Source organism: Parasteatoda tepidariorum, chromosome 6 (assembly GCF_982258835.1).
Source record: "Parasteatoda tepidariorum strain Cologne lab strain chromosome 6, Ptep-v5.0, whole genome shotgun sequence".
Classification (NCBI taxonomy): Eukaryota; Metazoa; Arthropoda; class Arachnida; order Araneae; family Theridiidae; genus Parasteatoda; species Parasteatoda tepidariorum.
Genome location: NC_141760.1, coordinates 80,143,591 through 80,170,101, shown reverse-complemented (window position 1 = coordinate 80,170,101; position 26,511 = coordinate 80,143,591). Strand labels below are relative to the sequence as shown.

Genomic DNA, 26,511 nt, shown 5'->3' with positions numbered 1-26,511 from the left:
CTTAAGTTATTTTATGTCAAGAAGTTTGAAAAAAAATATCACAATAATAATAAAAAATACTAAATAAATAATGTTAATAAAGTATTAAAAAAAGACTAAAAAAAAAAGATCAACATTTAAAAATGAATAGTTAATTTAAAATCATAACTTTATTTAAATGATAAACATTATAGTTATATTCTTCTTGTATATTCTTTAACATGCTGGAATTTTTTATGATCCTTTATTAAATTAAAGGGTTTGTTACAAGAAAAAAGTTTTTTTTTTGCTTGATTCTAGAGAAGCGCAGCTGAAAAATCAATTATGGAGTAGATTTTTCAGGAACAGATTAATTAGTGTAAGTAGATTTGTATAGTTTTTAAGAGAATTTTTAAGTGGAGAAGCCATTGGTTACATTAGTTACAGTGTTAGTGTTCAGATTAGTATCAGTATTAGATTCGTATAGCCACATAAATTTTTCTTTCACATTTTGAAAAGCCTGAAAAATAATCTTTTTCTCTGCAGCAAATTCTTCAGATTTAGAATCTACTACACAGGAAAACAGGTAAGATGAAAATATTTAAAATTATAACACAATGGGAAACAAATTAATATTATAAAAATAGCATTCAAATCTTTACTAATTCCTAAAATTATATGCATACAGCTGTTACGATGTTATTGACGAACATCTATCTGCATCAATGAAGAGGTATAATTGTCTTAGCATTATGTGCTTATGGCAGCAGCTGAATGCACTTAACCTTATATTTATTTTATACTATTTGTTCAAAAATTATTCCTTATTAACCAATTCACTTACTAATATTTTTCCTAATGATCAACGCTATATTATACTGCAATGATTTTTCAGTTTTCCAACAGTATATATAATAGTAATCCTAGCAGTAGCTACACCTGCTCAGCTCCGGCTGGCAATGTAGTACTGGACTTAAAAGCTGCGGTCAGCTGCATAAGCTTATATTTAAATTAATAAAAAATGCATTTTCAAAGATAAATAAGTTATTTCGAAACCATTCATCTCAATATGCATTAAATAAATAATATTTTAAAATAAATAATTTTTCTACAATACATACATCAGTATGTGAAAACTATAATTTTTTTAAACATATAATTACCATTTTCAGCACACAAGTATCGGTTGCAAAAATTTGCTAACTCCATGTGTGCAGCAGCAACACTTTTTCTGTTTGTGTCATTTACAGGGTTGGCAAGACCTGAAGTACCCTTAGTTATATTCTTTAAAGAGGAATAGCTTTGGTCTAGAATTTCAGAAACTATCTATAAAAATAAAAAAATCAGCATTCTTAATAAAATGATCAAAATATAAAATAGTATCTTCTCTAGATTGGATGGTACAATAAAAAATTAAGTTGAAATTGAATATAATTATTATTTCATTGTAAGCATGTTTGGCATTTATTAAATGTTTCCATGCTTATCTAATTTCAAATACTTAACATTCATAATGATTTATGAGTAAGCTTCAACTATTATAAATTATTTATTTCTAGTTATTTTAAATCTAAAGTTTTTTTAGAAAAAAATCAAAATGGTTCGGAAAATTGCTATTTATGACACCAATCTAAAGTTAAGCGTAATTTAATTCTATTATTACATTGAGTCAAAAAAAGCAATAATAAAAAAGAAAAAGAAAGAAAATGAAATAAAACCTTCTCACTGGATTTGCTACTATAAAAGTAAACTTAGCTCTTTTTTTTAATGATTTCTGGAGAATTACAATAAAATTAAAACCTACTGGTAAAATAAAAACAGACTTATTTACATTTACTATTATTTTTTTACTAAAATTATTAAAACTATGGATACACTTAGATTATTTGTAAATAATACCATTAAAAATATTTAATAAAAAAAAAAGTCCAAACAAAAATTTTGAAGAAAAAAAAAAAAAAACAATATTTAATTTTATCTCACATGAAAATATGCAAATTTCAACTAGGATTATGAATCAAACTAAAAACAAGAAACTCTAAAATTAATGACAGAACACAGGGATTATTTTAATAGTGCTCAGTTTTACTCTCTTGCAGTATTTAAAAATAAGATTATAGATAAAAAATGTTTTGGTTTTCACTTTGTAAATTAATTTCTCAATTATTTTCTATTAACTAAAATACAAATATCAGCATTAAATAGTCCCCCCTCTTTATATAGGGTATACAGAGAAAGATTTTAATCCAAAGAACATACAGTACGAAACATCAGGATGGCAATAGATACATATAAATACAGATGTAAAAAACGTACAGCAAAATAAAATTTAAAAATCACAAAGTGGCAAAAGTTGAATCAAGTAAAAAAATCACAAGAGGTAAACAATTAAAGGTTAATAAATTAGAAATATAAATGTACATTTAATATTTACCTCTGTTAGATCTGATTTTCCATTGGATAAGGATGAAATAACAGTCATGTTTTCACTTGTAATAGTATCAAATAAACTTTTATCTTTCATAAACATTCTAGCGATGAGCTCTAAAGTTTCACTAAGCAATTTTTTTTGGGAAACACCTGAACCACATCTCTTCTCTAGCTCACCTGCAAGGAAAAAGAAGTAAAATACGTCATTTAATATAAATAATAAGTTAAAAAATTTTATAAGAATAAAAAAAATAATAATAACATAACAACAAAACAATAAGAAAGGACAATAGATGAATTTCACAGAAGTGACATTACAATTGCAAGGTTGGCAAAGTTGCTACTTCAATTTTTGCTCTTGTATGTATAAAATAAAAAATAAGGACACCTTACAGTTGCTATTTCTAATTCATTTTCACATCCAAATGTAAAGCCTTAATCGTTGACTCAACTTTCAAAAGTTATATTTGTCTCTTGTTTCACATTTTTTTGTAGACAACTTGTTTTTTAGACTCTTTCCATATTTAGAAATATATAAAATAGAAATCAAAACAATCTCCATAAAGAAAGGATACATCCAAATTAAAATGAGATACACTTTGCGCTGCACATGAATAAACAAAATAACAAAAATAAAGCTCAAATAATTGCAAAAAAGAGACATTATGTAATTTTGGTCCTATAAACAAGCACCTTTCTCAGTATGGAAACATTTAATGAAAATTATTTGTATTACAACAACATAATCTTGCTTTGAAATCTGATAAAATATCTATAGCTTGGAGTAATCTTATAAATGATAATATAGGATCACAATTAAAATATTGGATGAACTGTTCCCACTTTGCCTAATAAACACAACATTGGCTGAGGAATACGCCAGAAGTTTACCATGTTTCTTAATTTTTTAGTGTATTTGTTTAAGTTTAGTCATTATCATAGTTAACCATCCATAATGCTCTCCAAACATTGTATTTGGGCAAAATAAGGAACACACATTGTCTGTGCTGTTTCTGGAAATAAAGTTTGAAGCTACGTTTTTATATTTTTAAATCTCAATTTATAGTTTTTCTAATGTCTGATTTTATGTAAATGATTACAGCTTATTACTAGTCAGGGTTATTGTTTGTTACTACAGTGCTGACATAAGCATAAAACGGCTTTTCAAATTTTAAGTAGCGAAGGTTAAAGGGTATATCACAACTTTTTGTAATAGTATCATGTCGAATAAAGTGACCATAGAGATGCATATGTAAAGTTCTTATGTGTACTTATTTTACGAATTTAAGACTCATGCTGTATGAATCAATTTAAGAAATGGTCATATTTATAAAGTGAACTTAAAACTTAGATAATGCACTCAGACTGTAGAAAATGTTTTATTATTTTTACTGAATGTAAATTACTTTGATTTTAAATAAATTTCTTTATTACGTTCGTTCAAAACATGCCTTGGTTTTCTAAAAAAAAGAAATTTAAAAAATAAAAAAATTTAAAATATTTTTTACATTTTGTTGTTTTTAGTACATACCTCTACATTTTAGAACTTTTTTTCCAAAGATATTGAAATTAGTTTGAAAAAAATAACATTTCATAAGTTAGTTGCACAATTTCGTTTCCAAAGATTTTTGAGTGAGAAGCTGGGTGTTTGATATTGACTATTCAAGTGCTGCAGGTTGTACACTCCCATGTTATTTCAATTTCAAATCATAATTCAATAATATACCGATTTTAAATATAAAATGTAATAAATAAAATAAGTAGATTAATTCAGAGTTTAAGGAGACTTCCCTATACCTAATTGTTTATATGAACCAACAGCTATATCTAAGCTTTTCTCTGAGTGAGATTGCAATACTCTTTGATTGTTAACAGAACAATAAGCTTCTATAAATTTTGACCAGGTCGATCCATCAAGAGAACGAGAATCCTAAGAAGTGAATACAAAAAAGTAACATTAATACAGTAGTCTCAGTTATTAAAATATATTTTTCAAAAAAGGTTAAATATAAATATAATTTTACAGTATATAACAGGGGTTCCCACCTTACATGAGGCCGGGGGCCACAATTAAAAACACAAATCAAATGGCGGGCCGCAACTTTATCAAAATTTTATGTAGGACTCTTTTATGTTTGAAGGAACATTAAATATTACTGTCAGATTTTTATCAAGTTGTACAAAACAAAAGTATTGAATTACAAATTAAAATAAGATGTAGACTTTTAAAAATATTTGATTGCATATTAAAAAATTCAGGCTACAATAACTTTAATGTGCACCCATGTATTAAACAAATATCTAATTGTTAAAATATAAATCTTTAAAAAGGTTGATATTAAAACTTACATAGTAGCACACAAAATGTTCAATGACAAAATTGAGGTTTGTCTGCTGCAACCACCAGAGAATAGATATTTACATTTTAAATTTACAAATGTGTTTGTGTATATATTTTCATCCAAAATGAGTGGTTTCAGAAAGTTAAATCGGAGAATTTCTTCGAGAAAATTTCTGATTCACACATGCTAATTATATTCACAAAATACAAAAAAATGAAATAGAAAGAGCAACATATACGATTATTTTTGTATTTGAATAAATATTTTCTTGGATGCAAAAGAGCAAAATTTTTTTTTGCACCGTTGGTATGATAAATTTCACAGAAACGAAGAAATTAGGTTTTTATTAACGAAAAAAGTATTCTAAACCCATAGAGATTTTTTAAGAAAATTGCCCGCAAAAGAAAGACAACTAATATATTTTAGCTCGCGGGCCACACAAAAAGGTTTCACGGGCCGCCAGTTGGAAACCACTGGTATATAATATAGTAAAACCAACTATCCTTATTATGGGGTTTAGCACAAAAAAACAAAAGATGAAAAAAATTGTTCCGATTTAAAATATTAGCTCCGTAAAATGCTCATCTTGATAGATGAGCATTTACTATGGCTTTTCAATATTTAATATTGGGTACACATACATTTCTAACAATAAACAATGAAGAAAATAAGGAAAAATTATTAGAATTTTACAAAAATTTAAAAAAAGTGGAGATTTTTATTGTTAAGCTAAGTTATGTTATGAATAACAAAATGAAAGTGTATATATATACTTATTAAGTACAATTAATAAATAAAAAATCAGATACATTATCATAACTTTTATTTATAGCAGTTTAGAAATTTGCCCTTTTAAAACACTAGTCACTCAACGTTATGCTTCTATATTCACACTTTGACTTGTCACTCCTTTGAAACAGATTTCCTTACAGGGGTTTTTCTACCTCATAGTAAACAAAGAAATTGGATACACAGATCTGGACTGTAGAGGAAGTGACACAGGACTTTTTATAGATGTGGACTGCAAAGGATTCCTTATTTCCATGGCAGTGCATGGTCTGAAACTATCATAAAAAGTTTAATATTTTTCAATTTGATTGCCTTTCCTGGCTTTGCTAACTTCGAAAAGAAACACCCTTTGCTATTGGTCCTAAATGACACATCACTTTCAGAAAGGGAATGGATTCAATATCATCCTTTTATCACAGCTGGTATGACAATTACTGCTACCAAGCGATTGTAAGGCTTACAAACCCATTTCAGGCACACTTTTAAATTAAAATATTTGGTATTTAATGGCTTTTTTCCTCAACAATTATTGACTGTGCCTAATATTTACCTAAGCATTCCAAATAAGATTTTAATAATCAACTTAATATATTTAATGTTATAAATACAAGTTATGCAGTAACCATAAAAATCTAATGCAACAGGTTTAAATTTTTAAGAAAAACTACAATACGAGGACTACAAAGGATTCCTTATTTCCATGGCTGTGTATAGTCTGAAACTATCATAAAAAGTTCAATATTTTTCAATTTGATTGCCTTTCCTAGCTTTGCTAACTTTTCTAAAGACCTCTGATAATTGACTCCAGCACCATAGCTTCAGAACACAGAAAATAAACAGCCCTTTGCTATTGGTCCTAAATTACACATCACTTTCAGAAAGGGAATGGATTCAATATCATCCTTTTATCACAGCTGATATGACAGTTACTGCTACCAAGCGATTGCAAGGCTTACAAATCCATTTCAGGCACACTTTTATTATTTAATTAAAATATTTGGTATTTAATGGCTTTTTTCCTCAATATTTATTGACTGTGCATAATATTTTCCTAAGCATTCCAAATAAGATTTTAATAATCAACTTAATAGATTTTATGTTATGTTTTGTTCGTTTCTAATCCCCAAGAGGTCCATCCCAATTAGACTAAATCCATAAGTCCAAAAATGTCCAGAAAGTCAAAAAATAGATAAGGGGGTACAGGGGAAAGTGTTACAGCTTCTGTTGGCCGAAAGGGACCTGGAGCACCAAAGGTAGAAGACTGATTTAGCTCCATAGTTTCACCTGCTAGCATTAGCTGGGCATAATGGAATTGCCCTCACGCCTAGGGTGGCCCTACCAGGAGCTAAGCTTTCGACGTACTTCGCCCATTCCGCCCAGTGACACCCCCTCGCCATGGTGAGGCAGCTAGCAGGACTTGAGGGGGTTTAATGTTATAAATACAAGTTATGCAGTAACCATAAAAATCTAATGCAACAGGTTTAAATTTTTAAAAAAAAATGTTCCAAGAATTCCTTATTTCATCAAATTATGTTTTATGAAAATAAATAATAACTTACTCTGTATATATTTTTCAAAGTGGATACTGCTACTGGAAAATTTCCTTTTGCAGCACAGTTTTCAGCAAAACGTATCTTCATGTGAACTGATGTATTTAAAGCAATCCTTTTAAAATCATCTTCATGTATGCTGTCATTATTCAAACTATCAGACAATGAAACTTCCATTTTTTCAACTTGATTGCCGAATTTATCTCCCAACTTCTGTATATACAATTGTCTAAAGAAGAAAATTCAAAATATATATGTAAAGAAAAAGACAGTTAAAGGAATTTTATAATAAGGAATTATATAATAATTTACAATGTAAATAAATTATCTAGTATGATTTTTTTTAACCCTGAGGGTAACGGTAGGGTAGGGTTTTTTAACCCTGAGGGTAAATTTTACATACACGTTACCTTCAACGTTAAAAAAATATGTATAATTATTAAAATCAGAAAATATTTTAAAAACATTTGCTTAACATTTTAGCTTTTCAAAAGTACTTATGAATTGAAAAAATCTATTTTCTTACCAAAAACAAAAAAACCAACCCTTTAATCCTTACTTGCAACAAAACGTTCCTTTTTTTTTTTTTGATTCTACACTTTTTAAAAAAAATAAATAAATAAAAAAATAAATAAAACAATTATGTTGGAAGAAAAATATTTAATGCAAATTTGTACAGCCCACTTAATGCAAAGGAATGACTAAAAAAATTCTTTTTTCACACAACAATCTATATTAGAAACATTTTGGCACTTCAAACAAAAGTTGCAGCATTTATTAAAATCATAAAAGAATTTTTTTAGATATACAAACCTATTTGCAATTACATCATCCCATATGTCAACTGGATCAATCGCATTAGGTAGTCGTTTTTGCCAGTACTTTAAAGTTTTTATTGCAGATTTATATTGATAGGAGTTGTCTATAAAAAATAATATAAAAAGCAGTATTAGTTTTAAGAGTGCCAAAACCATAAAATAAACCAATTATTTAAATGCTTTCAGAATTTACTTAATTTTGGTACTGACAAGAAAAGTGTCACATATATTAGATATAATGCAGAATAAGTGTATAAGTCAAACTCATTTATCATACTCAATATTAAAAATACTCAGCATTCACACATTAAATAAGGACATTCTTTACACCTCAGTTGAGAAAAATTATGCACACTAATTACTTAAAAATTCAATTCTGTAAACAACTAACAATAATGCACTAGAATAAAATAAAAAAATACCTTCTGCATTACAGTCCTTTTTATAATCTGATTTGACTTTAACACTTGTTTTACAAAAATCCATATTTTATCCATTTTATAAAACAGGTTAACCAAACATTTTAAAACACAAATTTAAAAAATCAAAAATATATTGAAAATTTCAATGAATGAATTTTTTAAAATTCACTTAGTGATGGTGAAATCAGCACTCCTTTGAGCATGAAATAATTTTAATAAAGTCTAGTCTATGTCTTCTTTATTACAATTTTACAAATGTTAGCAAGTGGAATTTTAATTCTTAAAAGTTGTATTAAATGCAACACTGCATTTCAGAAAGAATAAATTTTTAGTGTTGTGTAAAACTGATGTAAAATTGAAGTCTTATTGAGGATATAAATCAAAATGTGAGCTATATAAAAATACAAACTTAAGATCAAATTCCTTGGTTACATTACTAAGGTTATATTGTAAATCAGTTGACCATAGAAATGTTATCCCCTTTAAAAATGAAATGAATGGGAATGGAATTAAAATATTTTACCACACACTAGTAGATTCCACAAATCCCTAAATTTACCCATTTTCTTTTTTTTCTTCTTACTTTTTAAGTTGTGATAGTTAAAACAATGTATACATTTACTTTTTCAGGTATTTTGAAAACATGTATTAAAATATTTTTAATCGATAGTCTTTAAGAGAATTTCTGAAATATGAATGTGTTGTAAAAATCCTTCCAGAGGAAAGATTAAAAAAAATTAAACATCTTATGTTGCAAAATTTTTTTAATTAAACAATGAAAATTTATTTTAAACAATCTTTTAGTTCTCTAATTAGCAGGGCCAGGACAGCTAGATCAATGACAAATACTGTCAGAAAATTGTTGTTTCATACATTTTGATTAAAAAATAATTTTCAAATACAATAATTTAAATTTACCAATTCCTATTAAATTAAAAATTTACATTAAAATTACATTACAATTACAATTTTAAATTACATACTTCTAAATACTTAATAAAAATCACACAGAGTATTTATTAAGATTAATGAATATATAGCAAAAAAATAAAAAATTTTCAGAACATTGCTGTAAAAGATTAGATAATTTTTATATTTATATATATAGATATTTTAATTGTAAAAGTTTAATTCATTCTAGAGTTTTGTCATACTATTAACTAACTCTCATATTTTTAAAGTTTAAATTCTACAATAATAGATTGCCTTTTTAATAAGACACATTTATTATACTTCCTACATGCCGAAATAATAATGAAATATACCAGATTTGAGTATAGTAATTTTTCATAAAATAAGTCATTCTGAGTAATACTTAACCGACATATTTTATTTCAAATAACAAAAAATTCCCATGCGGAGAAAAATTTGATAACAGTATAATAAATTATGTTTAGAGTATATATATGTTGTAAGTGTTAATTTTTCTCCAACAAAATTCTTGCATAAATAAATAAAATTTTTGCAAATAACACATTCAGGTGTCGTATGTTTATTCTTTTTCAAATAGTTTAACATTTACTTTAATAATATAATATTTTGACAAAAAAATAAATCGATATTATTATAATAAAAGATATATAACAGTGTTAAGATATATAACAAAGATATATAACATACTTCGATCTATTAAATTTAAAAATTCATCTAACTCAACATATTTTTGCAAATTTTGCAAAACTGAGTGCTGCATTTCTAAAGCTACTTGACTAAGGGTTTGCCATTCCTAAAAAATAATTTATAAATCAATAATCAACAAATTACAATTAATTTCAAGTTCTAAAAAATAACAAGAGCAATTAGATCATAACTACCTTCAGAAATTTGTGTAAACAAGATGAACTGTACTGCCGAGCAATTTTAAACTTGTCTTGCACTACATATAGTAATGCTAATTCTTCATTGAAATGAATCTAGATAAATATATTATATTAGAAAATTAGATTATCTATGACATTTTGTAATTAAAACACTGATTATGTTCAGTGATGGCAGATGATTTTTTGAACACAGCATGTTAAAATTATAAAAAATGCAACGCTGTCATTTTATTTATAGGAATAATCATAAGTTACTTATAATTACAACTGAAATGAGAGGCAAATTTTTTTGCTATGGATCCAACTTTACTAAGCATGATTTTTTCTGAACTATATTTAAAATGAACTTAGATGGATTTTTCTGAGACATTTGTCATAGATTCGCCATTACATTCAGTAAAATATGATTAAATGCATTCTGAAAGCCACTAAAATATTATTATTTAAAATCAATTATTTAAAAGAAAAATAAGTTTTTGAACTTTAATTATAGAATTCAAAATGAATTTTTCAATACAATGATAATTTTTGCCAGAATACAATTTCTCCAAAATTAGATACGAATAAAAGTTTCCTAAGAATGCCCTACATCTCGTAAATAATCAACAGATCAGTTGCAAAAATATCCTACCTTTTTAAAACTAAATATTTTCTAGTAACAAATTTTCTAAAAGAAATCTATAAATTCATGAACTTTTTCATTTCTTAAAAAGAAAACTTTTGGTTTCTTACCTCTAAGTGTGTTTTATTCTCGTCATCTTTACGGGATTCATCAAAAAAGTTTAGTAATGATGGGTCACTCTTGCCATTTAGAAGCAGTTTTAACTTGGAACGAACTAAGTATGGTAAATAAACATCCTAAAATATTTAAAATGTAAATTTACACTTTCGGTTAAAATTATATATAATTTTATAAAAATTAATAAGTAAAAAATAAATAAAAGTTTCAAACAGAGCCCAATATAATAAATTAATACATGCAAGATTAATATAAAGTTAATTATTTAACTCATAGCAAGAATGGAATGAAATTTTGTGTAAAAGTATTAACAGATATGTGCTCAAGATTAATATTAAATAAACTTATCAAGAGCTGAAATTTATGGTTCAAAGGACATAATTTTGAAATTCTAGAATGGCAGGGGTAATTGTGAGTCCAACTCAAAAATCCGGAAAATTTCTTGAGCAAAATCATTAAAGATGCATAATATATTTATAAATTTAAATCTTTGATAATTTCAAAACATTGAATTCTAAATAAATTATATACAGCATAATTTAAAGGAATAATTATGTATAAGTTTATTTTTTATCTCTAATCACATTTATTATTTTCCCAGAAAAAATATTTACAAATGAAAGATGCCAAGTATAAAGTCTAGTTCTAATATTTTTAAATAAAATGTTAAAGAATTTTTATATATAAATATGATAGATGATTTCTTGATATTTTTGGACCTAAGATTTTTGGAGCGCAGTTAGGGAAAAATCCGGAATTTTTTCAGAGCACAATCACCTCTGGAATGGAAAAACCTCTTTTCCCCCGTCAAATAGTTTAATTTACAGTAAAAAAACTTAAAATAGAATTGGAATGATTTTATTAATATGAAAAATAGTGACATTAAGTCAGGAAGAAAAAATAGTTATTAATTTTGGTTTAGCCATTTAGCCACATTAAAAATTTAGCCCTATTTTACCCTGATAAAAGAAAACAGGAAGGAAGAAGAAAGTGCATTAATGAGTATGCTGCATCTTGCTCTCTTCTTTTTTGTTCAGCGTCACTTCAATTAGTGCTAAGAATATCTTTTATTCAGACTTAATTTTAAATTTTTCAATGTGAGTATTACATTTGGTGAAAAAGTAGTCGATGGTGTGGTTTAAAATTGTATTTTAAAATTGTGGAATGATATGCTTGCAAATAGGATCGTAAGTTTATAAAATAAGTTAAATAATCATTCAAATTTCAATGTAAAGAACCACATTAATAAATAGGAATTTAATAATATTTATTAGAAAAAAATAATAAGACAAATTGATTTGAAACACATAATTTCAAACAAAAGAGAATTTTTTTACATCAGGGTATACATTATTTTTATTATTTAAGGATTTTTATTTTTGAATGCTACAGTACAGAATAGAAAAACTGAAATTAGATTTAAAATTTTGAACAAATTATTTCTGTGAAATAAATTGTTCCGCTAAAAGCATATTTACATGTTCTATTTCATAAAAAAAAAAATAACATATTTATGAATGAGAAAAACAACATTTTAATTTTTATACAAAGAACAAATTTTTCCATCAGCCTTCAATTTAAAATCTTTTTTTTATGATGATGTATTTTGAGGCATATCTGGGCTTGGGTTATATATTATTATAGAAAAAAATTACAATAAATTTAAAAAAATCTTTAAGACAGTCTTATAAGGAATGGGAATGTAATATTTATTGTATTCCAACATTAGGGAACATTTGTCTTAATCATATTTTGTAATTTAAGAATAAAAAAAGATAAATAAATAAAACCCTTGAATATTTAATAAAAACAACCAATTTAATTGGAACAGAGCAAATAATGAGGGGCTTTTATTTTTCTTTCACTTAAAAAAATGGGTATGACCATTTTAAGTAAAAATTTATTTTTTAAGTATAATAAAGAAGTTTTCTTCAAGCATAGTAAAAAAAAAAACTTTATCCCAGTTACTTATAACTTTATTCCAGTACTGAGAAATAAAATAATACTTTTTCATTCAATGAACTAACAACAACAAAACGTCATTAATATTTTAATGTTATGAAAAAAACATTAAAATGCTAAGTATTTGAGATATTATGAATAAATCTAAAATGCTGTTACTTAATAGTTTAATGGCTACAAAATAATTGCAAATATATAACATATCTTTTAAAATGGCTAAAAGATCTATCAATTACATAAAAGTTCACATGAAAAACTTGAAACAAATAATTATCTTAATTGATTTATCAATTTTTTATTTCTTACTTTCATGTATTGATCTTCCCATATTTGTAATAGACTTGTTGATTCATCAATCATAAAGCGAGATTGAGCCGCACTTTCCAAATTCTCCCATTTTGATAACTTATTAAGGCACTGAAAAAAATATTTTTGCTTTGATGATCATTGCTTCAGAATACTTTCATATGGTACTTTTATTTTATAAATGATTAAGTTTTTCTTTAAAAAAAACTGATTAGACTATTATTTTAAATTTAGAAAAATGATTTATAATACTAGAATAAAATATAAAAGTTAGGGCAAAGGATAGTTAACACACATCCATCCAGCATCATTTACAGTGATTAACCAAATGTTAGTATTTTTTAAAAATCAATTACTGCAGTTTACAAATAAACTTTCGTCATTTGGCAACTAAGTGGTTGATTGTAAAATGAGAAATTTTCATCATGCAGACAAATATGTGTTAAAATAGTTACAACTTACAACTGATAGAATATACTGCCCCAGTTTTGTATTTTTGATAGACTATTTACGATAAAAAATTATATTGGTACATACATTCAAAACAGATTTGTCCCAAAAATCTTTTTCAGCCTGATCATGCTCATCTGATGCCTCTTCATATAGCTAAAAAAGAGGGTAAAAAAGAGATCATTTGCATAAAATGATTCATAATGTAGGAGGATACACAATATTAACATTTTATTGCTAAAAGGCATTCATGAAGTCAAGGTTGGCAAGTTTCTGCCAAAGTGGTTAAAATCACTGGTAGAAACCGGTTAAAACCGGCATGGCGGAAACCCTTTTCTGCCACATTTGTGGCAGAAATTCAGAAAATGACATAAAAGTAAGTACTGAGATTGACATACAATGGATAATTCATAGAAAAAACAATTAAATGTTAAGCAAAGTACAATTTATTTACAAAATTATCACCGTTCAAAATCAAATATTTCATTGTTTGCACTCTGCAGTAATCTATAACAAAAGACAAGTTTTGATGCAGTTTCTAAACCTAAACAATTTCTCAATTTGCCTATGCACGAACGAGAAATTTGGGAAGATTCTCTCAAGTCCAGCAGAACTAGCAGGCATTGCCATCAAGGAACAAGCAAGATTTGTGAAACTTTCATCTATTGCATATTTTTTAAAACTGGACCACCATGTAGCAGCTGGGGTAGTTGTTGAAACTTGACAGGAAAAATAAGTTTCAGGAAATGGGTTCGATTTGTTTTATATAAATATTTGATATACTGCACTCTTTATAATTAATATAAACAAAATAATATATATTTACAAACAATGAATTAAAAAGTTTGTTACAGTTATATGGAGTTACATTTTTCAGTTTACTTAAACAAAATGTCATTAAGCAATTACTAGAACTAATATAGACGTATTTTTAGTTTCTGCCAGTTTTAGCCAAGTTTTTATCAGTTATAACCAGTTTCTGCTGGCAAAAAGCCAACCCTGCATGAAGTACAAAACTGTACTCTTTCAACTTTTAAAACTTTTGCACTATAGCTCCTATAGATTTAGGTTTGGTTACAGTGTAAATATAAGTTAGTAACAATACCTCAATCATCTAGATATAATTGCAAAAGCTTCACACCTCTTTGATCTCTTACCCCACAGTAAATTACAGAAGGGTGACTAAAGTTCACTTCGATTGAGGAAAGAAAACAACCGATATTTATATTGAGCTTAAAACACAACTTTTAAAATAATACTTACGCTAGCTTTTTACATATTTGTCTACTAAGAATCAGGCTTGAAAGTTTAGGGTCACATTATATATAAGTTAAAAAAGTTACCATGGATCTGAGAATAGATTTTATTTCCACTATACCTTAAGGCTCCTTTTCCAGCATATTTTAAATTTGTTAATTTTTGGAGAAGGAAGATAATGCTCTGGAAACTTAGTTAAAATTTTAGTTTTGTAATTTTAATATCATGAAAAAGTGCATTCCATATCTTGCTTATCTAAGTAGAACCTGTTAGTATGCAGTCACTGAAATGTATACCATTATGGTTCATTTTTGCTATAAATGCATCTTGATAGCCCAAATCTAAGATAAAAGTTTTATTTGAAAGAAAATTGAATGTCCTCTGTGCCAGATCAGCTTTAAATATTTATGTTCTGGAAAATATAACAATATAAAATATGTGTACATGTTATGGTTCACTTATCATAAACAGAATTATCATACGTAAAACGATGTATGTTACTTAAATTACCATATTCTATTCAGGTTTATCCTTCCAAAACTGTTAAAAAAATATATAGTTGCAAAGATTCAATTTTTTTTCTTACATAACATTTCCTACAAATTTTATTAAAATCAGAAATGTCAATAATCCAAGTATGCCATTTTAACATTAAAATAATAATAATAATTGGATTTTAATGCTGGTTGCATGAAATGCTGTTAAGAACAGTAAGATAATACTCAAGATGTATGAATATGAAATATCACAAGAAATATGGATGCAATCAAAAATATAAAAATATGTGCTAAATATTTTCAAAAAATGCATTTGAAGATAATAAAAATAATCAAAAAATCCATTTGAAAATGCCAACTTTACCTCCTAGATGTAGGCAATTTTAAATAAGACTTCCTTATTACTGCAGATTTGGATTTTCGACGAAAAAATTACCTAAATTTGACTTGCAGGATTTAAGATTTTTGTTCACAAAAATCTTAATTAACATTGATTAACATTGTATAAATTATTGTATTATAATAAATTAACATTGATTGCAAAATCAAAATGGGGAATAATATGTTTAAAGTAGAGATATCTCAAAAAATACACATCAGATTGAAAAAATAAAAATAGACGCATTTAATACTTAAAAAAAAAAATATAGATAACAAAAACGCACAAAAGAGTTTTACCTTATTATAGAGCATAGCAGCTTCAAAATACTGTCCTAAGCACTCATGCTGCAGAGCTCTTTTGTTGTCGTCTCTTTTGCCCATTGTCAAAGAAAAAATTCCATTCACAACATCATAATCATTTATGGATCTATATAATCTAACAAGATAAACATGGAATACATTATAAAAGGTCTGAGAAAGTAAGTAATCAGAAAAACTATATCTTATGTAATTTTGAATTAATAGTATACGAGGAGCATCCAGAAAGAAAGTTTCCCTATCTTTTTTAAGAAAAGAACTCACACTTTCAGGAACATATTTATTGGCAACAAGTACAGCAATGCTTCAACATAGACACGACCTGAATTGAGACACTTGTATCGTGGGATCAACTTTTGTATCCCTCTGTCGCAGAACTCTGCCGCCTGTGAATGGAACCAGCGTGTGACAGACATCTTCAGCTCTTCGTCGTTGTCAAAACGCTCACCGGAGGACAGGAATTTCTTGAGGTGTAAGAAAACGTGAAAATTGCTGGGAGCAATATCATTGTCATGGAGGAGCACAACATCTGCATTAAGCATTCCACGCCTCTTGTTTTGAATGGCACGTCACAATTTCCGCAGTGTTTCACAGTAACGGTCAGCATTTACTGTTTCACCATGTGGATGGAAGTCAATGAGCAAGAATGCCCACACCGTGCATATCACTTTCCATACCGACAGCGTCCTAAGCGTTGAATTTTGTGTTCGGGTGTTTTTCGGCACATGCTGGTTCCATTCACAGGCGGTAGAGTTCTACGACAGACGGATACAAAAGTTGATCCCACGATACAACAAGTGTTTGAATTCAGTTGGTGGCTACGTTGAAAAATAGCTGAAACGTTGCTGTACTTGTTGCCAATAAATATGTTCCTGAAAGTGTGAGTTGTTTTTTTTAAAAAAAATAGGGAAACTTACTTTCTGGATGCGCCTCGTACATTGGTTATGCTTTTTGACAATCGGCTTGATCACCTTTATGAGCCTGATGCTACAGGCTCCACAATGCATTTTATGGTATTTTAGTAAGGAAGACACTTAAATAATGAAAATAAAAACTTTGAGAAACATTATATGCAATTATAATTGTATATTAAGAAATATATAATAATTATGTATTGAGAAAAATTTCAAGGCATTAGTTTGACACTAAACTCCGCTTCTAGAACAGGGGTGATAGAGTCTGAATTCAAAGAAAAGTGAAAAACAAGAGCTGCTAAAGGATGCAGGATGTTTCTAAAATATGATTTAATTGATTTCTCTGAAAAAAATAAAAACAAATGCATAAACCATAACAATCTTTCAGTGTGCCCCAAATCAAACTACAGAGAAAAGTTACTTTGTTATAAAGCTTACTTTTGAATTAGACAATAGAATAATTACCAATACTTATTTATTTGATACATTGCAGCTCAAATCTATTTAATACTTTATGAATTTATTTAAATCTACATTTTGTAATTGGGTACTTAATGTTTTAAGAATCTAGTGTTGCCCCTATTTTTTATACTATCTATTTTTTTAATATTTCGATTATAACTCGGGAAACAAAAAGTAGCAATAAAGGTATTTTATGGGGAAAATTAAATAAAAAATTAAATAGAAATTTTAGAAGCATCAAATTTTTAGATTTCTTAAGTAATTGGTGTATACATATTTTTAAAAGGCAACAATAAATCAAATAAAGCTATGTATGATTTATAAGTGTTGCCAATTTACAAATATCTATCTATCTATATATATATATATATATTCCATAATGTTAATATTATTTCGCCAAATCCTGAGAAACTTTTAGCAAATTGAAAAATTTTTGCACACAATAATAAAATTTGTTTATCCTTATTATTAAGAGTCACATATTTAAAATCTGATTTCTCAGGAACTATTTGTATAATTTTACTCAAATTTTGTATTTTGCCATGTAAAATTACGCCCTTTGCAATGATGTAAAAAAGTGTATACCTTTTAATTAAAAAAATTTCGTCTCTTATTAAATAAAATAATAAACAATAATAAATATTTACCATTATTTATTTTGCATGGAATTATCTTTGGATAAACGAAGTATATAACTGTGTATAAGAGTTTTTGGATTCGCTATAAAAAAATCTCAAGATATGGCAAAAAGTAAAATACAGTCTAAACTTAGGATTGCTCTCTTGACCACACTATGGAGACCATATTTCCCAGATTGAGACTACCCCCTATAATTGTGGGTCAAAAATCTGACTCTGTCAAAAAAATTTGTGTTTATTCAAAGAAAGTTCGTTTTTGTATCTGATTTCATAACTTGAAATATCGCCTGCACTTATTAATTAGCATATTTTAGGCCATCCCTCGAATTATTAAGATTGAGTCCTAGAATGTGAAGGTTATTAGATCAAAAGTTTTTCAAGGTGGTCCGTTTTTTTTTTTTTTTTTTTTTTTTTGGAGCACTGTACATTCTCTCCATTTATTACTACTATAACATCTAGTTTTCTAAGCAGGAGAGACTGATACTCAAAATGTGACTTTTCAAACTGAAGATCACCAAAGAATTAAATAATTTTTATTATATAAAAATTACGTAAGTAAGCTAAGTTATGAAGTTCTTAATACAAATAGAGTACACTGCACATTTAAAGAACACAATTTTTCTGAAATTTTCTAAAATTTTTGATATGCAAAAATCTTTTTGCAGAAAGTAATGGAATTTTTTAATTTTAATTCCTTAATTAATTTAATATTGAACAACTCAACAGGCATAAAAATATATTAGTAATAACACATAAAATACGCATAACCTTAACAGATTTTTCACTTTCAATACATTATAAATAATAAATGTGTTACTCTTAATACTTACTCAGCTAACTTCATCCAATAGTTGGATTCTTGAGTAAAAATGTGCTTTTCATGACGGATTTTCTTTTGCTTAGGTTCAACTGCAAGACCGTCCAATAACTGTGTCTCCAATAACAATATTCCTGATTGAATAAACAATTTTAAAAAAAGATGTGTATTAAAATCTATTTTATCTAAACAATGATTTAACAGGAAAAACTGTAAATTTCAAACTTGAAATTTATAAATTTTAATGCACATAGAAGTATAAATTTCCGCATTTATCTCGAATTATTTTATGAATAAAATACGAGCATTCAAGCCTAGTTTAGTTAAGTTAACACTCCAGTTTAGTTAAGTCTAGACAAACGCTCTATCCCCTGAGCCACCATGGCTCAAACAGGTCTATTGTAAAATGCCAGACTTTCCCCACAGGTCATCAGACTACCAAAATAGGGAAGCCATCCTCTCTGCAGAGGATCAAAATTCTTATTGCACGTCTTTGGATCATTCTCAATGATGTTTCTCAGACCGTCATCAATAACCCATTGTGCAACTCTAGTGACAATAACTCTAGTAAACAAATAATGCAATAATATTTTATTCCATGACCAAATTATTTCTTTTAAAACTTGTATGCAAAACCTGTCTTTTAAACTCTGTGTCACATTTGTAATGGTTTTCACTAAGTAGGATACAGTAGGAACAATCAAGAAACTAAAGTTACAGAAACAGTCTATGTTATTATTAAAAAATAATTCAGAATATAATAAAGTATTGCACTTCTTTAAGAACTGAAAACAGAGAGATTTGAGGAATTAATTCTACTAGACAGTTTTATTTCTTACACTTTTTAAGTATTTTTTTATAAAAACAAAACTGTAATAATGAAATAATCAAATCTGGTAGAGACAAAATTTGTATTCAACCATTCAATTAGAAACAGAATTAAAAGAAGAATAACTGCTTTCATTCATTAATGTTATAAACTAGAATTAAAAAAAAAATGTTTTGTAAATAGAAAGAAATATGTACATTTGAAATGTCTTGAAAGAAAACTGCGATAAGAAGTAAATACATGGTAAAATTCATAATTCTACTATGCACATTTCCTGCATTGTTAAATGCTGAAATAGAACAGGAAAAATTACACACATTTTTTTTTAAATTACTCTTTCATAAATATTTAAATAGTTTAGATTCAATGGGAAAATATCAAAATTTCTGATTTTTCTTGCAAAATTGCTAGAACCAGAGTTTTTAAATGCAATGTAAAATTATTTATAAAATTTACCTATACTTTGCTGACTGCTTCCAATACAAGCATTGAACACAGTTTCCACATCAAACCTTATATTTGGGAAATCATTCAAGGTTTCCTATGAAAAGGCAAAATAATAAGTAAATAGCAAATATAAATTAAAAATAAGTTTTAAAGTGTATACAAAAAGGATAAAGATATATACAAGAAATATACTTTGAATTATATGATATTCTATATTTTTAAATGATATAATATATTTCTAAATAATATAAAAGTCATAAATAAGGTAATAAGGTAAAAATGCTTACAACAATTAATAGATTGAATTAAATAATGAATTTTAGATAATCTCAGTTTCAAATATCAATAATATTCAGGAACATGGCATAAATAAATAAATTATAATTTAATTCACATCTTAAGTGCCACTCTTATTTTCTAGCCATAAATATTTCAATATAATAATTTAAATTAAATGTGTGGCAGAAAAAAACATAGAAAATGTATAGACAAAATATTTAATGGGAATATATTCACCACATTAACTACTTAATTTTAAGAAATTACTTAGGACAATGCTTAGTGCTTAATTCCAAAAGAACTGTTTGATTTTAAAGATAACTTAACCAAGTTTTTCAACGTAAAAATCTACAATGCTTTGTCAACTTAGCATTTCCTTAAAAAGAGAAAAGACACATTTTAAAAATGAAAAGCATATATTTAATAATACATAAAATTACAACTTTTCACAAATCACGTAAATATTTATATACTAACCAAACAAAAGGACATTAAAGGTGGGAAATACAAATAGCTTTTTTGAAGAATGTTTTCAAAACAAGAGCCAATTTGTGCACAAAAAGCTTCAAATCCTTCTGGAAAATCTTCTTTAACTGATGTACATATGGCAGACAAAAGTGATTTTAATAAAAGTTTAGCAATACTGACATCATTCTGTTTAGAATAGAAAAATAATTATTACTTTAAGTAATGAATAATATATAGATTTGAAAAAAAAAGACATGGCTATAAAAAGACATGGCTATACCATTGCTAGAGCTTGCACAGGCTGAATAATTGCTGAATTGCTGATTTCAATATCAGGTAACTCTCCTATACGATACTGACGATACATTGTAACTTGTGCATCCCTATGACTTCGCTGATCTTTCAAAATTTCCTGTCAGAAAATTAATAATACAAAAGATTACGTCAAGCAAATAAACAAATAAGTGATATTTAATAGTTTTTAACAATTTAAAAATCTACTTTATGGAGAAACAATGAGAATTACATTTAAAATGTATCTAAAATAAAAATAATAATACTTAAGAATAGTTGTAAGCAGGAGTTAGGCATTTTCTAGAGGTATTTCAATAAAAAAAATGACCAAATTTAGTTTTAAAAAATAGATTCCTGGATCTACATGATAAGCATACAGTAAACAACGTTTAATATTAGATTTAGCAGATTAAAAAACTAAGTAAAAAATAGAAGATTGAAAAACTTAGAGTATTAGAAAGAGATAAAAAAGTAAATTTTATAAGCGTTTGAAAAATTAATATAATTTAAAGAATTTAAAGGCGTTGAAAATGAAATAAATAAAAGAAATAACATACTTTTCGCCTATCTTGGCGTCTTAGCTCTTGGCGAGCAAAAACTTCAGAATTTGCTTTGTCTTTCAGAAATCTTTTTTTCAACATCCAAGTAGTTGATTTTTTTTCTTCTGAATCAAATATAAAAGCAGAGATTAAAAACCTTTTCTACGAAATATAGTAATATAATAAACGATTAGTTACAATAATTTCTGATAAAAATGAAACATGCTAAAATATTAAAGTTTTTTACAATCAAAATATTTATGATAATGCTGGAAAAAAAATGTTTCAAATGTTATATTTTCAAATTTTAACTTAAAAGAAAAAAAAATGAGAACTTACTGTTCTTCTCATTTTCATCTAAATCTATTTGAAATTTGGTTTTGGTAGATTTGTTGTCATTTTTCAATGCAAAAAGATGGGTCTTGACTGGAGAGTTGGTAAAGCTACTGTAGCCAGAATCACCTGATGACATTTGAGGTGCAAATGTATCTAAACTTTTTTCTGTCAGCCAGTTATATGTATCTCTTTTTTTAACATCTACAAAGTCAAAAGTAAAAGATAGTGCATTAAGAAATAAAATAAGCTAAATCTTTTTACTTACTACAGGGTATCTGCTACATTTCAGATTTTCAAACTCATGACTTTCCATGACTAATTCCAAGAATTTTTCAAGATTTAACGAAGCTACTATTTTCTCCGACAAAAACACAACAATAAATTTAAAAAAGCATTATAATAACATTCATTGAAATGATAGGTATAACCAAAACTGTTTTACTCTGCATCATCATATTTATAGATTTTAAATTTAAAAAAAACAGAGTAAAGAAAGAGTAGAAGCAATAAAATAGCTGCAAAAAATACAAAAGTAAATTTTTTTTTTCATTTTCTCTGCAGAATTACATTTAAAAGATACTTTTCTTGTTCATCGGAAAGGAAAGAAATACTCCTGATTCTTCTGTTCTCATTTCGGAATAAAAAAATTCGCCAATGATTGGCTTGCTTCAGCCAGAATTTTAAATTGATAAAATAAAAAATAAAAAAATAACAAAAATTCTGAAATCACACAAGTTTAAAATATAATTCGCTCTAGAAGTGATATTTTTAAAAAATTTTTTGAAAGAACACCATAATTTTTAAGAGGACATGATAAAAAAAATTTATATTTTAATAAAATATGACTGTGGATGGGGATTTTGTTACAAATTCAGATATTCGGATCACCATGAAATTCGGGAGAAGGGGGTAAATCCAATTTTAAAATTGAGATTTTGGTTTTAACTATTTTTAAAAAAAAATAGTTAAAATCATGACATTTCATGACAAATTTTGTTCAATACTGAAATTCATAACTTTCCAGGTGCGCAGATACCCTGTAACTATAATTTCATTTGTTATATTTCTAAGCTTTTTTTATGGGTTTGGAATTTAATAACACTTTCATACCATTGTTGGTTTTAACTTATCTAAATGAGAAATGAAGAAAAAAAATATGTGGCTACATAATAGAAAACTTAAAATAAATAAGGCTCTCACTAAAAATAGCATAGGATAAAATAAACAAATGATGAGAATTTACAATGACATAAGATCATAGTAAATTCCTGTACAGAATGTAAGAATACACTTTTAAAAGGTCCCAAATTTTTAAAAGGTCCAATTAAATATACAAATTTTTATTTTCAAAAAACACTACACTTTATATTTCTAAATGTGTAAGATTTAAATCAATTTTTAAATATGCTATATTTGCAATAAAGTAACATGCTAAAATTTTACAAAATTATAACTATTCAACCTGCAAGATAATCATCAAGTTCTAAGCAATTCAACAAGGGGAAAAAAACTAATAGGCAATTTATTTATACAACCACTTGTATTATTTATACAACCATTTGTACAACCACAAGGGGAAAAAAACTAATAGCCAATTTATTTACACAACAACTTGTTTTACATTTCAAGTTTAATAAGACTTTAAGAAAACAAATTTTTACAAGAGCTACCTGAATGAATAGAACAAACGGGAAAACCTTTAGTAAATGGGGAAAAAGAAACTTAAATATTGTTATCTAAACAAAAAAAGAATTATGTCCAGTGTATTTTTTTTTTACAATGACCAAGTTTGAGGCAATAGAATTAATAATTTAGAAACTATAATTGTTTTCGGCACAAAAGCACAATGGTTAATTGACACATATTTATGCATTAGTCATTATTGTATAAACAAATGAATAGTTTCCTGCAAATTTTTAGGCTGAATTGATTGAAATCAAAGGCGAGTCTATAGGGCAAATAGACCAAAGGTTTTTAAGTACAATAAGCATACTATTTTCCGAGTAAGTTATGCAACTTTTACCTACTTACTAAGAACAAGACATAGAACAGTTTTTTGAAGAGAACTTTATTTTGGAAATTGAATTTTTAGTCCCATTTTTATTGTACTATTGGTACTTTAATACCAAGGAACGCATATGTTTTAAATGCTTTCTGTCGAAAAATATTTCATTACCTATATAAATTGTTTTACATTGAAAATTGCCTTTTTTGATAATTAGTTCAATTATATAAATCTTATGTTACAATATGCTAAATTTTTTATACCTAAATAGAACAATTCATATTTTATGAGTAAATCTTCTACCTGCTTTCTAAGTTGCATATAAAACATTTTTATAATATGAATTTAAGAAAATAGGAGCTTTTAAGCTACAATAAACACATTTTAGTGAATCATACTCAAAATTGAAATAAAAAGACAAAAATAGCTTGACTAACAAAAGTAAAAAAGCATTTAGTAAATAGCATTTAGTTAGCATTAGCAAGCTTTTAGTAAAAAAGCATCCTATCAAAACCTCTAGTAAAAAATTTACATAATACAAGAAAATTATAATCAGGAACTATATTTGAATACTATTAGCTTATATTAGTTACATACCATCATTAACATCTAATGTTTCAGGAAAATCAATGTTGACTTGAGTGGCTTTTAATTTTAAATCATGCCTAAAGGAAGTTAAATCAGAGGCATCTAAAGACATAAGACTAGAATAGGTTGAACTAGTCGCTGTTTCTGTAAAAAGAGGTGACATAGCCATATGCCTTTTACGAGCAGATGTTTGTATTTTGTAAGCCTGTGAAAATCAACAAAGAACAAATCATATAAGCTTCACATATACAGAGAAACAATAACTAAGCTTCAAATATACAGAGAAACAATAAGTATAATAAAAATGAAACAAACAGAGCAAATAAATATTGATTAATCATAAAGGTAAAATAAACAAGTTAGAATAAGATTTAAACAAATAATTAGTGAAAGAAATCGACTATCTATTTTTCATTTCACTATGATTTTAAAATCAACTAGGTATATTGAAGATAAAAGGTACGAGAAGGATTCTGTGTGCAGGGATTAAAAATGGAACATGGAAGCACTAATAGGATAATGATCTAGATAGGCTGTATAAAAAGGCAGATATTATCAACCGCATTAAAGTAAACTGCATAAAATTTGCTAAGCACATCTGCTAAATGAATCCATCCTCCTTAACATCCAGAATCTCACATTTTTAAACTTATTGGAACATAAACCAGAGGCATGTCTAGACTAAAAGGTGAGTTGACTAAATTATAAATTGAATGGATGAACCCTAATGAGGAAGAGAGCAAAATCGAAAAAGATTCTAAAGGTCGTAAAGAAGTATCAAGTCAGTAAAAAAGACAAAACATTGAGGGTTTCTGATATAATCATATTTGTGGTAAGAACTTTAAATTTGTAACAAGACAACTTGAGTGAGTGATAGTCCATTGTTGTTGCCCAAATTTGAAACCTATTTAGAGTAATTGCTTGAAGCATAGGCAATGCACACTAATTGTTGTTTTGTCAATATCATTCATCGCATTTGCATGGATTTATTTTAAAACTGTAATTTAATGCATCATCACCAGAAAGCTTTTGAGTTGCTTCGTAGTAAAGTATAAAAACGATCCCACATCATGTCATTATAGATTTTTACTGATTACATAGTGGACACTGCTAACATATTTTCCAGCTCTTATTTGGCTAAATCATTACATTTTGTTTATGTTGACGCTAGACTACTGGATTATGCATTTATCCAACCAAATGCATATTATCATACTGTTACTAGAATGGAAATAAATTATCTTTCAATGATTACTTTTGAGAAGCTAAACAATATTCACCTCATGTCCTTACAAAAGAATTTAGGGATAAATAAAAAGTAATGTTCTGCTAAGAAAAAAGCAACTGTGTTACGAATTAAAGAAAGTTCATTATTCATAACAAAAAATAAAATACATATTTAAGAAAAAATATCCATATCATTGCAATTTTTAAAATAGTACTTATAATAAAACAAATTATTATGAGATCTAAAAATTTATTACCTGAAAGTTACACTGAGACAATGGATATTCGAAAATTTTTCTCTTGTAATCTGGACTGTATGAAGTTCTTTCTAATAGAAGGAAGGTGGAGTATTGCAAAAATGACTCTTCTGTAACTGGTGAGGACATGTTTTTCATGAGAGCAATCAATCTTTCTACGGTGCCCAAAGGTAATCTCTTTTCATTACTCCAAAAGTTATCAACTATAAGACTAATATATAGTGTAAAACATTCGTCAGAACTCTATTTCACTTTGACAAAAATTTTGTGATTGACTTATATAAATAGTAAACATTTAGCATACAAAATTTAGATCCTTAAAGTCTAATTGCAGTGTATGGGAGTTAAGTCTAATACTTATTTTTCTTCTTT

The 26,511-nt window shown here is 26.9% G+C and overlaps 1 protein-coding gene across 2 annotated transcripts in view; it reads right to left on the bottom strand.

The window, feature by feature from the left end:
• Window positions 1-26,511, bottom strand: part of LOC107455055 (DNA-dependent protein kinase catalytic subunit) — a 136,846-nt gene that overhangs the window by 24,463 nt on the left and 85,872 nt on the right. Inside the window, exons 58-76 of one of the 2 annotated variants that reach the window (XM_087166084.1) lie at window positions 26,140-26,350; window positions 24,665-24,860; window positions 22,066-22,263; window positions 21,745-21,851; window positions 21,174-21,305; window positions 20,903-21,079; window positions 20,156-20,240; window positions 18,884-19,004; window positions 16,019-16,157; window positions 13,674-13,742; window positions 13,137-13,247; window positions 10,862-10,987; window positions 10,124-10,222; window positions 9,930-10,035; window positions 7,883-7,991; window positions 7,079-7,298; window positions 4,186-4,318; window positions 2,393-2,565; window positions 1,122-1,284 (exon numbers count right to left, since the gene is read on the bottom strand). In XM_087166084.1, coding sequence (XP_087022210.1) covers window positions 1,122-1,284; window positions 2,393-2,565; window positions 4,186-4,318; window positions 7,079-7,298; window positions 7,883-7,991; window positions 9,930-10,035; window positions 10,124-10,222; window positions 10,862-10,987; window positions 13,137-13,247; window positions 13,674-13,742; window positions 16,019-16,157; window positions 18,884-19,004; window positions 20,156-20,240; window positions 20,903-21,079; window positions 21,174-21,305; window positions 21,745-21,851; window positions 22,066-22,263; window positions 24,665-24,860; window positions 26,140-26,350 — 2,675 coding nt within the window. The remainder of the gene's footprint in view (window positions 1-1,121; window positions 1,285-2,392; window positions 2,566-4,185; window positions 4,319-7,078; window positions 7,299-7,882; window positions 7,992-9,929; window positions 10,036-10,123; window positions 10,223-10,861; window positions 10,988-13,136; window positions 13,248-13,673; window positions 13,743-16,018; window positions 16,158-18,883; window positions 19,005-20,155; window positions 20,241-20,902; window positions 21,080-21,173; window positions 21,306-21,744; window positions 21,852-22,065; window positions 22,264-24,664; window positions 24,861-26,139; window positions 26,351-26,511) is intronic. The other variant, XM_087166086.1, reaches the window with a different exon arrangement.